The sequence below is a fragment of the Stenella coeruleoalba genome (assembly GCF_951394435.1).
Source record: "Stenella coeruleoalba genome assembly, chromosome: 6".
NCBI classification, from domain to species: domain Eukaryota; kingdom Metazoa; phylum Chordata; class Mammalia; order Artiodactyla; family Delphinidae; genus Stenella; species Stenella coeruleoalba.
In genome coordinates this window covers 112687806-112704389 of record NC_137151.1, presented here as the reverse complement: position 1 = coordinate 112704389, position 16584 = coordinate 112687806, and the positions used below count along the sequence as shown (strand labels likewise).

Sequence of the window (16584 nt, the reverse complement as noted above, 5' to 3'; positions counted from 1 at the left end):
GATGGATATTTTCAATTTCTAACAATGAAAAAACTATGATGTTGGAGATAAAGTAGAAAGGGATACCCTGATGAAAATACTATTACCTATTTAATAGCAGCAGAACTGATTGACTCACTTCATGAAGAATTTACGTTAAGCTGTGGTTTTATTCCCCCACAGCAAAAATAGTTTTCCAGCCAAATATTTTTATCAGTACCTAATTAAGATGGCTAAAATGGTCTGTGTTTAGTGTGCCCTGTGCACGGTTTCCCCTGTCACAGGGTCATCCACCTGGTTCCCACAAGACACTGCGGACTGGAAGCCCAGGAGACCCTGGCCCCTATTTAGGCTCACGCATGCAGGTAGACGGCATGATGGCAGTACCAACTGTCACCCTGCCCCACCCGCAGCGCTCTAAGGCTGGCTTTGTGTGAATTGAAGAGGCATTGACATTCTTTGAACCTCTCCACTGAGAAAGAATCTGGCTTGTGCTCCAACCAAGGGGACCCTGATGTTATAGCGAGAGAGTGCCAGCTACAGGTGCCAGCAGGTGTGTTGAGTGTGTGCAGAAAAGAAGCGTCCCAGCCGGAACTCCAGCTACATCCCTGCTTGTCTTGCTGGCTTTTGCTTGCTGTACAGACAGGCATGGAAGAGGAGAAAGGATTTTGGCTTCTTATAGATTTCCCTTGTCTCATGAGGCTACAGTTTTAAGAATTTAACATTCTATTCATGGTCCACATTCAGCGCTCATTCTTCTTAGTATGCATCCTGTACGTAGTCAAGTCTGCACTACAGGTGTGCCCCACCTGAAGAAAACAATGCGTGTGTGGTGTGTCCCAAATAATCCATTAAGGAGCCTTATGTTTACAGAAATGAAGAAGTGCCATGCCATATGACTTAACAGCAAATCCCTCAGTGCACTTAAAATTCACATTTAAACAATCAAAACACAGGCAGCTTTTAGGAAAACATCTATCCCATAGAACGAGATACGTCTATACTCACATCCCACTTGTTTCCAGTTAACCTCTCTTACTAGAGAAACAGGGCTTGGTTCTTGATCATCAAAGAGCAACGTGGAGTATTTACAGGTCCTGGAAAGAGCCAGGATCATGGTAAAATGTTTTTAAGATGAAGTTTCATGGGACTGCTTCAGGGAGCTGAGCAAAGAGAAGAGGGAAGAGGCACGGGCGCCAAGGGCGCAGACTGAGTCCCTCGCTGCCGTCCCGTCTGCTGAGAGACGAACAAGAGGACGTGGGAATGACAGGTTCAGAGCCGGCAGAAAGGGAAGGCACCCACGGGTAAATATTCGAATGAAGAACAGTGAAAGGAGACTAATCACCTGTAGATGTCAACTCCTCTGGATGGTCCCATGTGGAGGCAAGGAAATGGACTAAAGAGCTGCTTCTGCTTCCTTCCTGTTCTCGTGATTCGGTTCTGCAACATCAAAGCCCCTTGCTCACCGTTTATCCCACCCCTGCCACCACTGTTATTCCCACACACACTCACCAGCACGGGTGTGGTCTGTCTTTGTTAGAGCTGGAGGTTTTTGGAGAAGTGTCTCTGGCAAGCTGTGCCCTCACCATGGAGTACCATCTCATCCCTACTGTGCATCACATCCCTGTGCAAACCCCATCTGTTCTTTTTAAGCCTGGCTCACACACTACTTTTCCCACGAGCCTCCCTTGAGTCACAGACCTCAAAGCTGGAATTCCTCTCTCCCTCTTCTCAATTCACACTACAAAGTTATCTTTTCCCTACAGCCTTAACACTTTGGGTCTCGATTGTAATTTTCTGAGCCTGAGTCTCCTCTCTCTGGAGAGAACTCCACAGGGCAGATGAGGTCCCATCCGGCCTCAAGCATGCAGCATATTAGGTATTAATGAAATACACAGCATTCAAGGTACAGATAGGTCCCAGCCTCAGCCCTGCAAAGAAGAGCGTCATCAGCTTTCGGCACCATTTCAAATAGCGAGGGACGCCTAAAGGCAGAGCATATCGTTGCAATGACGTGAATGTGAAATGCGCTCATGTCCATTTTGTTCAGCAGACAACATACTCATCTGTAAAACACACTCATCTGTTTTACTTACCTTTACCAGCCTCACCTTTAACATTTACCTTTCAATACATAGTGACATTTATCTCTAAGTATGGTTAAGAGGATGCTCTTTAGTATCAAGGACTTGGAGGATAATTAAGCATGCAGTCTTACCACTTACTTCCTGTTCATCACACCTGTGGCTGCTGTGATGCTCACCAACATTTGCACGTGACTGAAGCATGACAGCGACAGAAAATTGTACAGCCTCCTGTTTATTTTTGTCGCCTCTTCTCAACTCAGGTCGCATGAACCCTGAGGATCTGGGGGAAAAAGATCTAGGGAAAAAAAATTCCAAGGTAGCAGAACACTGGGCTTTTAAAGCATTTAATAAATCTTAAAGAAAAATGATTTTATTTTAAAAAGAATAAATTTACATATGGTACATAAGACAGCTGAAAGTTTCCAAAATAGAAACCCGGAGCCTATGGCCCCGAAACACCGCATGCTTTGGTTACACTCGGGAAGCATGAGTCGCCTATTTGGGCAAGAAAATCCTGTGCTACGCTGTGATCTGCAGGCACGTGGAGGGGCGATTTCAGCTGTTTAGGGTTTTTAGTTCATGGTCTCGTCTGCGTTTTCTTTTGCATATTCTGTTATGGTGCAAGTCCGAGCAAAGCTGGCCTGAGATGATGGCTGTTTAAAATGACAGTCACAGGATGATGTCCTGGTCCAGAGAGGTGGTGGGCTGGGGGCAGGATGAGGACCGCCAGGAACAGGGCGTGTGTTCTTCCTGGAGGGGCCAACGACCCCAAGGGCTCTGCTGTCACCATTTCCAAGTTCAGGACTGGCCAGACCGCAGGTCCTAAGCTTAGATTGGATACATCACGGTGAGCTGGATTCTGAAACTTCATCTCCAGGACTCCCGCTCAAGAGAGGCTCTGGACCAAGCCTGACGCAAGCCAGCAGGGGGCAGTCTTTCCCCAGAGAGAAAATCCAAAGGTCAGAGACAGAAGGCATAGTCTTTGAAGGGGCGTGTGTGTGCGTGCGTGAAGGAAAGACTGAGAGGGTGTGAGGGTCTAAGAGAGTGAAGCGCTGTGTGAAGTGAATGAAGAGGGCTGGCCGAGCTGCAGTTTGAATCAGGTAAGGACTTTTCCAACCAGTTTCTAAGCCACAGAACTAGTGCTCAAAAACTAAGCTTGGCCTCACCAATACGCACATTTTATTCTTCAGATGCTACATCAAGAGACTTTGAAAAGCGACCAGTCATGACAAATCCACGGGTCTTTCTTTAACGAGCTGTGGCTAACATATTCATCCTCAATCCAAATTGTGTAAATACAGCCTTAAATATATAATACAGCTGATCGCAATCCTATTGCTGGGACTTAAAACGAAAGGACACCAGTAAAATGTACACACACACAAATGAATCACCCACACCCACTGCTGTGACAGTGATTATGGCCCTTCTCAAAAGATACAAGTGGAAAAGGCTGATCCTTTTGCTAGTTGGCTTCAGAGAAATCAACTAAAATCATTTCGCGTAAATATTAGCTAGCACTGTAACCTCGGGTTTGGCAGCCTGTGGGGACGGAGGTACAGGGAAGTGCCCCGTGCACTGCATTGTGGGGCGGCCTAGGGCAGGGGTGCCCGTGAGCTGGGGCATCTCCCCATCACGGTGCCACAAATACTGGTCAGAGTATGATCTAAAAACAGGCAAACGGCAGGTCATTTTGACCCCTGCCTTCTAACTATGAAAAATGTCAGAAGAATTTGAAGGAAAATTAGGATGTCTTACAATTATTCTTTTCAATAAACTGGAGCATTAGGTCAAATACTAAGGATCATCACAACCAAAAGGCCAGGGTGCGTATTCAAAATCAGGAGAAACGATGTTCAGTTTTCACGCTGGATGCAGAGGTAAGGGCCTGACTCTCCAGGCAGGCTAATTTTCCCCCAAAGTGTGTGCATGGTGAGGATGCAAGAGGGTTATAAATCGTTGGCTTCAGCAGCTCAGGCGCTACACGCAAAAGACACGTTGTTAATTACATGTTGATACTCACTTTTAAGAACATTGTTGATACCTGTTCCTCCTCATTCTTAAGAACTGAAGAGGAGCCCCTGCAGGGGGTTGTCTGCATAATGACCACCTTCCTAAGTCTAAGGACTCTCCCGAGATTTAAAGGGTGTTGTATTTTGTTGGCTTCTTTTCCTAAGAGAGGCTGATGTGGTTCTTGCATTAATTACCCTTCAAATTGCCAAGAGGTGAGAAAGAGGTGGGAAGATGGAAAGGGAGCCACTGGTTCTATTCAGATGAGCAAATAGATTTAGGAAACTAAGTGGAGGAACAGTGTCAGGGAGGGAGGCCTATTCCTTCTGTCAGGCCCCAGGAAGGATTATGTTCCTCTGTTCTTCTATTGATCCACTTTCACGGACAGACAACACTGTCTTCCCAGTTTGTAAGGAAGCAAAAAAGCTGAAGCAGAGGGCTTGTCCCAAGTCACTCTGATGCAGGACAGAGCAGGACACTCAGATGAGGTGAGAAGGGAGCAGCCAGTTGGGTTCATGGGTCAGAAGAGGATAGAAATGGTGCCTGGAATCTTGCAAAGTGTACAAACGAGGAGGAGAGGACCCCTGTCCAGTATGCACCTGACAGAGACCAGGATGCATAAGGAAAACAGGCTCATGCCCGTGACCTCGCCAGCTTTGCCCCCGCGTTTCATGCTTCCCAGCGAGGTTCACAGTGCTCTTTCCCCCCAAGCAGGCACTGTCTAATGTGATCATCACGACCAGAAAGTCGCCCTGTCCAAGGAATGCAGTTTCACGTGGCGCCCCCTTTCTCTTGGACCAACATTCCAGTTTTGGAAATGAGACTCAGTGCTGGGCAAGGTCACAGCTGAAAAGGAACGCCCGACGTCCAGCCTCCTGGATCATGCCCGTCTCTTTAGGCTTTCCAGAACCCAGGGGGGCTTGTGGCCGTTCCTAAGCCAGGCCACAACTCCTGCCAGCCCAGGACTGGTCCAAAGTCCAAGTAATGGACAGGGTGGGGCGCCTTAAAGAACTCAGCTGGGGGTCTGCCTGGCTTCATCTGCAACATGACGCTTACAGGCTAGTGGTCACATGAGACCATTTTTCCTTCCATAAAGCAGCAACATTTATCTCAGGTATCAGCAAAACAGACATGTGACTTAGGGAATTTTTTTTTTTTTTTAAAGAAAAATGTGTCGTCAGCTTCCCCACTCAACAGCTTTTTGGTGTCTTGCTCTCATGTCCAGTGAGCTAATTTCCCACCACTTGAGGCTCACAGTAATCCCAGAAACCTGTGTAGCATTGGCACGAAGGTGGTAGCACAGATGCCAACCGACGTGTAGGTGACAAACTTGTAAGGCACTTCGATCTCCAGCCTCTGCCTGGCCTCCTTGTTTCTGGTGACCACCTTGAACCAGGAGTACAACACTTGCAGCGAGAGATTTTGTACGAGTTGACGAACCAGGAGAATCAGCACAATTCCCACAGTAAATTTGGTCAGACCCAAAACTAACAGGTCGCTGGTGAGCGGTGGGATGTTCTGAATAACAGGGAGGGATTCCGTGGGCTTGGACACGAGCTGGAAAAAATGGTTGATCCAGAATCCTATGGTCACCCCAGCGCCGGCAGCCATGATGGTGGTGGTGTCCGCTCTGGTCGGGCTGTAGTAATCAGACACGGGGTAATTGTAACACAGGAAGAATGGTACCACCAGGACACACACAGGGAAGAGGGGGCTGGCCGAGTCCAGGCGATCGATGAGGGTCCAGGCGGGGTAGGTGAGGACGATGAGGATGACGGTGATCAGGATGCCACCCAGCACATCCTGCAGGAGAGACACGGATGATGTACATCAATCAGATGAGTGCTCCCCTGTATACAGGTATAATTTTGATTCAAATATAATTGATTTGACATTTAAAATACAATTTTTGTATTGTTTTATAATACTTTCTTTTTGCGGTACGCGGCCCTCTCACTGCTGTGGCCTCTCCCGTTGTGGAGCACAGGCTCTGCACGCGCAGGCTCAGTGGCCATGGCTCGCGGGCCCAGCCGCTCCGCGGCATGTGGGATCTTCCCGTACTGGGGCATGAACCCGCGTCCCCTGCATCGGCAGGCGGACTCTCAACCACTGCGCCACCAGGGAAGCCCTAATACATATTTTTTAAAAACTACAGTTGTAGACATTTGAAAATAGGAAAAATACAAACCACAATCACGCTATTCATGCTATGTCTTTTCTTCCAGTTTTTCTGTCTTTTGGAATAAATTATTTTCTTAATGCATAGCTATAATCACACTGTTCCTTCAATCTATCATTATTATTTTTTTTTGAATTCTGTACTTCAAAAAACTTTGGGCTGCGCCACACAGCTTGCAGGATCTTAGTTCCCTGACGAGGGACCAAACCCAGGCGATGGCAGTGAAAGCGCTGAGTCCTAACCACTGGACCGCCAGGAATTCTCTTTATTATTTTTGATTTCATAGTATATCACAAGGGCTGTCATGATCTTCACAGAGGTGGCGTCATCCTTTCTTGGCAGGCAGGGGTCGGGGCTGCAGCTGGCTGGAGGAGGAAGCTGGCTGCTTCGGGAGCCACTTCCTAGCAAGCACACCGTCATTACTTATGGAGCGCGTTTGTCTGGGGTGGTTTGAGAAGACGCTGTAGGTGTGGTGGTGCCAAAGCTCCGCCGTGCCCGTCTGGGTACTACCACTCTGTCTTCAGAGACAGAACTTCAAATAGTGTATAGATTTCACCGGGTGCGTGCACCCTGCTTGATTTAATCAATCCTTCTTTACATTTTAGATTCTGGTTTTCTTTCTTGCTTTCTCTGACCCTCCCACCTTCCCTATTTCTTCCTCTTTCTCTCCCTCCCTGCTTGCTTCTTTCCTTAAACTCCTGTTTCAAATATTTTTAACTCCTTAATGTCATCCACTTTCTTCTTCCTTTAGTGTTCTCGCAGCAAAATTCATTAGGTGAATTCTTTTTTTTTCCCCACACACACACTGTATTTTATCTTTACAAGAGATAAATCAACTGACACCAAGCATTGTAAATGCATGACCACAACAAAAGCAACAGTGATTGCAATTACCAAACACGAAACACACTCATACTAGGTCATGATATTGACATTCAGTCCAGGAATCCTCCACTGTAACAGCTCCTTTACTTTGCAGTGAAAATTGATTTGTATATTTTTGCCTCTGAGTCCCTGTGGGATTTTTTTTTTATTCAAACAGAAAGTCACAAAAACTATAATCATCTTCATCAGTTCACTCAGTCCCATGTAATTAACTTTTTTTATCTTGATCTTTTATGAATTCATCAGTTTTCCATTAGAGTTCTGAAAATGCTTATTCATTCAGTTCAGCAGTATAGTCAGTTACCAGAAACCTGTACTTGTCAGTCTTTTGCACGAATTCCTTGAAGATGAAACCCTTTTATAGGAACATTTTTGCAAAAGCATCAGAGTACACCCAGAACTGTCTGTAAGTGACAAAAGACTTAAAAATGACCACGGTTAAAGATTTGATGAAAGTTCATACTAATGCAATTGACAAGGAAATTTAGTTATTTCTGAGATATACATTTTAAAGTGATAACTAGAATTAGGACTTATAACATTGTACCAGAACATGTAAGATTTTTAGAAATTTCATGTAATGTCTGAAACATTTATATTAACATATTTCCATACAAATAAGGTGAATTCTTAATGTAACCAAGAGATGAATACATCTAAGTCAGAGAATGAGGAGCTCGCTGTGGTTCTGTTACTGGATTATTTTGAAAGTTTACCATTGGAAAATTGAAACACTTTCCCCCATGTATTGGAAAATCTGGGAAACACCAAAAAGTAAAACACATGCATTGTGGAAAAACTGGAAAGCACTGAAAAGTATAAGAAAAAAAAAAACAGATCCTTATTTCCACCACCTACAGTTAACGCTGTCTATATTTTGGCGTGTTGCCTTCCACTTTTTTTTTTTCATATAAACATAAAGTAGAACTCTAAGGGCTTAGGTTTTTTTTTTCTAATAGCTTCATTCATTATTTCTCTTGTTTAGTTTCTAATAAAATGACATCTGATTTGAGTGAACGATGGGTGAGAATCAGACCTTAGAAATAAACACTGAGGCTACAGCAAATTTCACAGATTAGAGGGCATCCATTCTTCCTTCCAGTGCCCATGTGGGAGTGCCTGCTATATGCCAGACACAGTGCTGGAGGATCCAGTGTGAGCCAAACAATCACCACCACACCTAGGCAGAGCTTAGCTTAGTGGACAGGATTACTGTTATTGAAGAGGGAAAGGGATAAGCCTGTGGATCTTGATGGTCCCTTGGGGCTGGAGAGTAAAGAGTAAACACAGGTAGGAGATACGTCCCACAGGGCCCTAGAGTCCAGTCCGCTTCCTAAAGCCTGCATCCAGGGAGCAACGTGAAGCCACTGATGTCGCTCTCATTGGGTACCAACATGACAAGAGTTTCTGACTGCAGTGAGGAGAACAGATAGGAGAGGGGCAAGCGTGGGGGAAAGCCTTGTGTCGCTGCATGTCCTTCACGTGGCACCTGGGCTTTACCTGTTCTTACTTCTGCCATCACCCTTCTCTTCAAATATCCCTCAGGCTTCACGGTCTCCATGATCTTTCTCCCCATGACCTTCTCCTGTGCTATGATTATGCACGGATGTTACTTTATTTGGGGGGAGAAAAAGGAACAATCCTTCATTTAAGTTTCCTGGTTACCAAAACTTGAGCCAAACTCTTGAATTGAATTTTCTACACCTGTCATCTCCACTTCTGCACCTTGAAACACAAGTGCTGTCAAACTAGACTTAGATGATACACCATTCTCAAAGGCCACTTACTAGACATTTGCTGGTTGTTTCTTGAGCATCTGTCTTTGACCCAATAGCCTCATACCTCCCCTTGGGGATCCATGAAGTTCTGGAAAATTATGGAGTTGGAGCACATGACCTAGGTAGGCCAATCAGTGCACTGTATCTCCTGGTCACCGTGATTGGTGCAGGGGTGGTCATGTGACCTACACCAGTCCAATCAGACAAAATTGTGGGGGTTTTGCTTGCAACTCTTGGAAAGAGGTGTTCTTTCTCTTTCTGAACACTGGGCCCTGTGGACTGACACCCTTCACTTAGCAGACCTTTCATATTCAGCTTTTATTAATATTACCCTACACCATCTTGGCTCTTCTCTGACCTCTAAGAAGTCTCTTTCTTGGTTTCCTCCTTTAGATCCTAATGGATCCTAAACAGGCATTTTCACAGATTCTGTCTTCAGGCTCTGTGTGTTTTTCTCTGTTGAATAGTTTGTGCAGTTTCTATGTTGTGTTAGTTTCTGCTGTACAACATTGGAGACATAGATTTGACTGTCACGCTGGTAGAGAATGGAGAGATGAGGCCATGGACCTACACAAACTTTTCAACAGAGAAAAACATGTAGAGCCTGAAGACACAGTCTGTGGAAACGCCCATGTTTAGATGCTCCAATAAAAATTTTAATTTCAAAAAACTGGTCAAATAAGCTATTGTATAGTCATTGAGTGGAATACTATGCAACAATAAAAAAGCGAAGTACAAAAGAAAAAAAACAACTATGTCTCCAGGTGTCTCTCTCAAACTTTAGTCCTGCCTCTTCAGACTGAAAGCTAGACATTTTCATTCAGACGTCCTGTCAGCGCCCCCAAACCAACTTGTCTAAGATAAAAGTCACCAAAATGAAAAATGAGTAAAGGAAATGAGCACTTTATAGGAAAAGAAATACGCATGCTTCTTCAACATATAAAATATACCTAAATTTACTCATAATAAGAAGTGGAAATGAAGCTATGCTGAAGAGAAATTAAAATTTGCATTCACACAAAAATCAGTACACAAATGTTTACAGCAGTTCTATTCATAATCACCCAGAACTGGAAAAAAGAAACCCAATGTCATGCAAGGGGTAAATAAACTGTGCTACTTTCATACAATGGATACTTCTCAGCAACAAAAAACAACAAACTACTGATGGAGGTAACAGCTTTGATGAAATCTCCAGGAAATTATGCTGAATGGAAAAAGCCAGTCTCCAAGGGTTACATGCTGTGGGGTTCTATTTATATGACATTCTCTAAAAGACAGAACTACAGGGATGGGGAACAGATCAGTGGTTGCCAGGATCTAGGGGCAGGGGGAGGGTGTGACTACAAAGGGAGAACATGGGGGACTTTTTTGGGGTGACGGAGCCATTCTGTGTTGCGGTGGTGGTTACTCAGATCTATCCCAGTGTTAAAATCCAGAGAACTATACACCCAAGGCAAAATCAATTTCACTGTTCGTTCATTTAAAAAAATAAAATAAAATATGACATTTTAAACAAAAATAAAAAAGCTGGTGGCCTCTTTTGTTTTCTCTAAATAACAGTGTTGTGCGTGCTGTGTGTGAACCACTGCTCTGGAAACCCAGAGGTTCCAGCGTGACCCTACCCTCCCTCCCCTGCCCCACAGACCACTGAGAATGTACCCCTCACCTATCAGCATTAACAAAATCCAAAAGTTCGACAGTATTCTGTTGATGAAACAGTAGTTGGGGGCAAAGGGACTCTTGTCTCTCAATCATATGAATGCATGGCACAACCCTTATGGGGAGGAACCTGGCAATATTTTAAAAAATTATACATTCATATAACCTCTGACGAACAATCTCACTCTAGGTCTTGACCATGGAGATACACCTGCCTGTGTCTGTAAGGAAGTATTTACAAGCTGTCCATTGTCGTATTGTTTGTAATAGCAGGACCCTGGAAAAATGCCAAGCTCTACCTAGAGGGGCCAGTTAAATCTAAGCGTGGTCTATTCATACAATGGAATACTCTGCAGCTGTAAAAAGGATGAGGAAGCTCTGGTGTGGAAGTTTAAAACGCATGGTACTGAACAGTATGTACAGTATGCTACCATTTTCCATTTTTACAACAATGGTAGAATACATGGATACATTTTTACATGATACACAAACAGGTTCACTTGAATGGCAGGGGGTGGAGCCGGCAAGGAGGCTTTTCACAGGATACCCTTGTGTACCTTTTGAATTATTTTTTTTTGGCCACATCACACGGCTTGCAGGATCTTAGTCCCCTGACCGGGGATCAAACCCGGGCCCCCTACAGTGGAAGCGTGGAGTCCTAACCACTGGACCACCAGGGGATTCCCCTTTTTGAATTTTATATCATATAAATGTACTGCCTACTCTAAAAAATTAAGTGAAAATAATTCCGTCTCTCCTCTTCCAAACAGGATCTGCCTTTCAATTCCCCACATGAAGTGGGGATCTGAGGTGAGTCTAGTGGTGTCCTCCACAGGGGACTGGGCATATATGATGATGGAGGCATGCGACTGTCCTGCTGAACCATCACCTGCTGAGGACTGAGGGCGTCTTTCTGCGAGTTTTAAAGGAAAACACAGTTTGAGGGGAGGAGCAGGGCCTGCCCACAATGAACTCGATACTCCACACAAGCCTCTACTTTCTCAGTGGGGAGACGAGGTTCTGCCACTCCGAGTGTCTCCTGGCAGCCCCACTGAACTCGAGTCTGAGCCCTGAGGAAGCCAGACAGGATGGAAGAGTCATGTTGCCTCCATCTGCAAAACACAGAGCTAAAGAATGCTGCCTGGGGCTTCCCTGGTGGCGCAGTGGTTGAGAGTCCGCCTGCCGATGCAGGGGACACGGTTCGTGCCCCGGTCCGGGAGGATCCCGCATGCCGCGGAGCGGCTGGGCCCGTGAGCCATGGCCGCTGAGCCTGCGCGTCCGGAGCCTGTGCTCCGCAACGGGAGAGGCCACAACAGTGAGAGGCCCGCGTACCGCAAAAAAAAAAAAAAGAATGCTGCCTGGAGACCCTTCCGGCAGAGGGCTCTCCAAAGGGAGGAACCCATTCTGCCTCATACCTCCAGGCCACAGTGCCCCATGTGGGCACTTTATGACACCATGACAAAGGTAGAGCATCTGTATCATCCACTGTGGCCCTTGAATTAGAGTCATGGGCACAGATCTGCTTTGCCTGGTGAAGCAGCCGAAGAGTCACTGGGACACGCAGAGCAGCAGGGAAGGATGCCGATGGGGCAGGGACGGCAGAACTCAGAGATAACAATCCTAGACTGGCTGCTGGGACAACACCAGAAGGCTGCTGGGCCTGGAGGGCAGTGGGCAAGACCAAGTTGCTCGAGGTCACAGCCTGGGCAGAGAGCAAGGGACCCAGCAACGTTATCTTCACATCATGGTGTCCGACAGGCCAACCGTGGTGCCAGGGACTCGGACTGGTTCCTGAGCAGATGTGAGACTCCTTTTGCAAAGTCAAGACATTTTTCATGTGGGCATTTCTGTTAGGGTTGAACTGTGTTTAACGCCCCCATTTCTGTAGGGGTTAAACACAGTTTTGCAGAGGACTAGAGGTTCAGAGTGACCCTGTAGGGCTCAGAGAAATTCATTACTTATACATATTTCTGTTGATGGACACCCCCCACCCCCAGGCTCCCTGGCTGCAGAAGCTCAGAGTCCTAATGACTTCCTCTCACCACCTCCGACCAGCAGTCACAGACCCCCCCTCCTTCATTCACAAGCTCCTGCCGTCACCTCTGAACGCCCACTCCCCCACCCAGACCTTCATTTCCCTGCCTGCCGGCCAGTCTCCTATCCACAGCATTCACTGACCGCCTTCCTAGTTGCTGTTTCAATAACCAAGGTTCGCCAGTTTCAGTGTGCATTGGAATCACTTAGGACAATTATTAAGGTGTAGATTTCAGAGGCCTGCCCTGATTCTGATCTGCCGTGTGGCCCAGGAGCCTGCATTTTAACACCTCAACATGATGCTGAAGTAGTGAGTCTGAACAGAAACGACTCTGAGAAATACCAACCTCTCGAGGACTGAGCCCTGCTTCAGATGGGTTTGATTAACCTACCATTCCAGGGTTTTCTCTCACTCCTTTCCCATTTGAACATTCCACGCCAGTCAGATAGGTCTACTTGCTTTTCCCAAACATGCCTTGCACAATTTTATCATAGTTTTACGTTCCTTTTATGTACGGCACATTTTAACCATCTCTATCTATCAAGATCTTATCAGCTCATCTAAGGCTCAGCTCAAAAGCTACTTCCTTTCCAGAATATCTTCCTGTACCTCCACAGTTGGAAATAACCTGTGCCTGAACTGAATGTAAAGGTACTTGCTTAACAGCACTCAAAAAGCCCCTCTTTTTTTTCTTTTAATTTTATTATTTTTTTTATACAGCAGGTTCTTATTAGTTATCCGCTTTATACATATTAGTGTATATATGTCAATCCCAGCCTCCCAATTAATCATACACACACCTCCTCCCGCTGCTTGCCCCCCTTGTTGTCCATACGTTTGTTCTCTACATCTGTGTCTCTATTTCTGCCCTGCAAACCGGTTCACCTGTACCGTTTTCCTAGGCTCCACATATATGCGTTAATATACGATATTTGTCTTTCTCTTTCTGACTTACTTCACTCTGTATGACAGTCTCTAGATCCATCCAAAAAGCCCCTCTCTTAAATTGCCTTTGCTGTAGTTAGGTGTTCACATGCTTTTCTCCTGAGTTGATTATGACAGTCTGATCAGCGAGGAGGAAGTTCTCTTGCAACTGGACATCATTCCTCAAAGCTCCTAGCACAGTGCCTAACAGGTAGCAGATATTCAGTTACACAGATTACGGGAATTTAATGCCTTTCTCTTTCCTGAATATCCATAATATTTAAAACCCACTGTTACCATACATCAAAGAAAATGTGCCTTCCTTCCCTCTGTCTTCCTTTGTAACTGCAGTTACCAAATTCCGGGCATGGGGTTGGAATACTAATCGTAAACTCATTCTGTTCCTCTTCAGTGCATCAGGAGACGAGACAGTTTTGGTCCACAGCCCTAGCATTTGAGGCGAAAGTAATTTGGGCCAACGTGGCTGCTGCTGTACAGATTTTTCCTTCTAGCCACACAGTTGGATTTTTAGCCATAAAAGGTGGCATTGTAATAAAGACAATTTAGGTATTTCCATAATAAAAATACTTGAACCATTTCTAATGAACTTTCTAATTTGGGGCTCTATGTTTCTAATAATAAACTTATTCTAAACAGCTCCTAAAAAATAAGGATGAGGGCTTCCCTGGTGGCGCAGTGGTTAAGAATCCGCCTGCCAATGCAGGGGACACGGGTTTGGGTCCTGGTTCTGGAAGACCCCTCATGCCACGGAGCAACTAAGCCCGTGCGCCACAACTACTGAGCTTGCGCTCTAGAGCCCACGAGCCACAACCACTGAAGCCCGCGCGCCTGGAGCCCATGCTCCACAAGAGAAGCCACCGCAATGAGAAGCCCGCGCACCGCAATGAAGAGTAGCCCCCGCTCACGCGCAGCAATTTAGGCCCAACGCAGCCAAAAATAAAATAATAAAAATAAAAAATAAGGACCAGAGTGCTTGAAAATTCAAGGACAACTTCTTTACACTAATTTCTTCAAGCTACTAAATTCACAGAAATGAAAAACTCACAAAATCTTCATCTCAGGATTGGATCTGCTGTTTTCATTTTAGCAAGTTCTAAATGAGGAGGTGATTTCTTTGGAACTGCACAGACATGTGTTTGGCACAGTGCATGGGGCCAGAGGGAAGAGTTCACAGTTCTCTGGAATGGCCAAGGTGAGCTGTGGAGCAGAGGACAGTGTACAGAGCACAGTACTGACGTGTGGAGCCACTAGCCAGCCCTGGGATAATTCTGTCCAGAAAAGGTGGATTTGCGGCGGGGGGGGGGGAGGGGTGGAGAGAGAAGAGTGTGTGTGGTTTATAAGGAGGTAGGAATGCTATGGAAGATGGGTAAAAGATAATGATGCAAAAAGCATGATAAAGAAAAGAAGTTAGGGCAAATATGGCAGAATAAATGTGCTTTACTTTGCAAAAAACACATTTAAAACTCCTTTCCAAGAAGAACATAATTAGACTACAACACACACAAAATATTCAGCACTTAGACCCAGTTATTCCACTCCTAGGAATTTATTCTAAGAAAATAATCAGAGAGGGACTTGCTGGTGGCGCAGTGGTTAAGAATCCGCCTGCCAATGCAGGGGACACGGGTTCGAGCCCTGGTCCGGGAAGATCCCACATGCCGCACAGCAACTAAACCCATGCACCACAACTACTGAGCCTGCACTCTAGAGCCCACAAGCCACAACTACTGAGCCAATGTGCCGCAACTACTGAAGTCTGCGCGCTCTAGGGCCCGTGCTCTGCAACAAGAGAAGCCACCGCGATGAGAAGCCTGCGCACCACAATGAAGAGCAGCCCTGGCTCACCACAACTAGAGAAAGCCTGCGTGCGGCAACAAAGACCCAACACAGCGCCCCCCCCAAGAAAATGAAAGAAAGAAAATAATCAGAGAAGAAGCTACTCACAAAGGTTTTTGGATAGGGATGATTCTTGTTGAGTTATTTCAACCTATACTGATGAAGTCCAAAAAGTAACTAACACATGCTCCACCACAGAACAATCAGAAAACACAAATAATCAAAAAGAGCATAAAGAATGGAGCATACATCGTAATAAGGAAGAATCTGGAAAGACATAAATCAGGCATGGTAGGTATAATGCTGTTTTCACCAACAATGAGTTAAAAATACATATTGCTTTCTTATTTAATAACACAGCAGGATCATTTTCCATTTGAAAAGAAACATTTCTGCAACCTCTTTTTTTTTGTGGTTTCGAAGTATCCGTAAGTGAGACAATATCAAGCAGAATACAAACTCTACATAAAGGATGATCCTAATTCTATATAAATACACACTTGCATGCATGGAGAAGGAAACAGACTAAAATATTAATAGTAGTTTTTCTGTTTGGATATCACAGATGATGATTATCTTCCCCATGCTTTGCAAATATTTTCTAAATTTTCTAGTCAACACCTTTATTATAATAAAATATAATCAAGGCAAAAGATCAGGATGTTAAAATCAGAATGTTTCAAAATAGACAAGCATGGAAGTAATTAATTGATGCTTACAAATTTTCACATTATGCAAAAAAAAAATGAAACGCCCCCAGGAATCTACATGATAATCAAGATACCATTCTTCCGTGATGTAAGTAACATTTAAAATAAAAGCATATAAGATGCGTTGCCAGTGCTACCGTACAAATCACACTGAAACATAATAAACCTTTAATTCAAGTTACCATCAAGATTTAAATGAAACCTTTTAAATTATTTGGGGAAAAAACATCATTACATGAACCTAACCTTTTCTAAAGTTAAAACGCAGAAAGATCTAAATGGCTTTCATTTTTGTACCTATTCTCGTTTTCAGTTATAAAAGTTAGTATACAGATAAAAGCTCGAGCTTCATTATACCTCTTTACCGAAAATAATAATGAAGACAGGCAATCTAAAGCGTTTAGGAAAGAATCCTAATGGAGTTATCCCAAACATCAGAACAAATTTTAGTGAATGCTATATAAACACATAAAATAGT

At 44.8% G+C, this 16584-nt stretch overlaps 1 protein-coding gene across 1 annotated transcript in view; it reads right to left on the bottom strand.

Moving 5' to 3' along the window:
- Positions 1-3544: 3544 nt before the first annotated feature.
- SGPP2 (sphingosine-1-phosphate phosphatase 2) overlaps positions 3545-16584 on the bottom strand; it is a 121440-nt gene continuing 108400 nt past the window's right edge. The window contains exon 5 of the mRNA XM_079923916.1: positions 3545-5879. Within this exon, the coding sequence (XP_079780042.1) occupies positions 5328-5879 (552 nt within the window). The 3' untranslated portion in view covers positions 3545-5327. The remainder of the gene's footprint in view (positions 5880-16584) is intronic.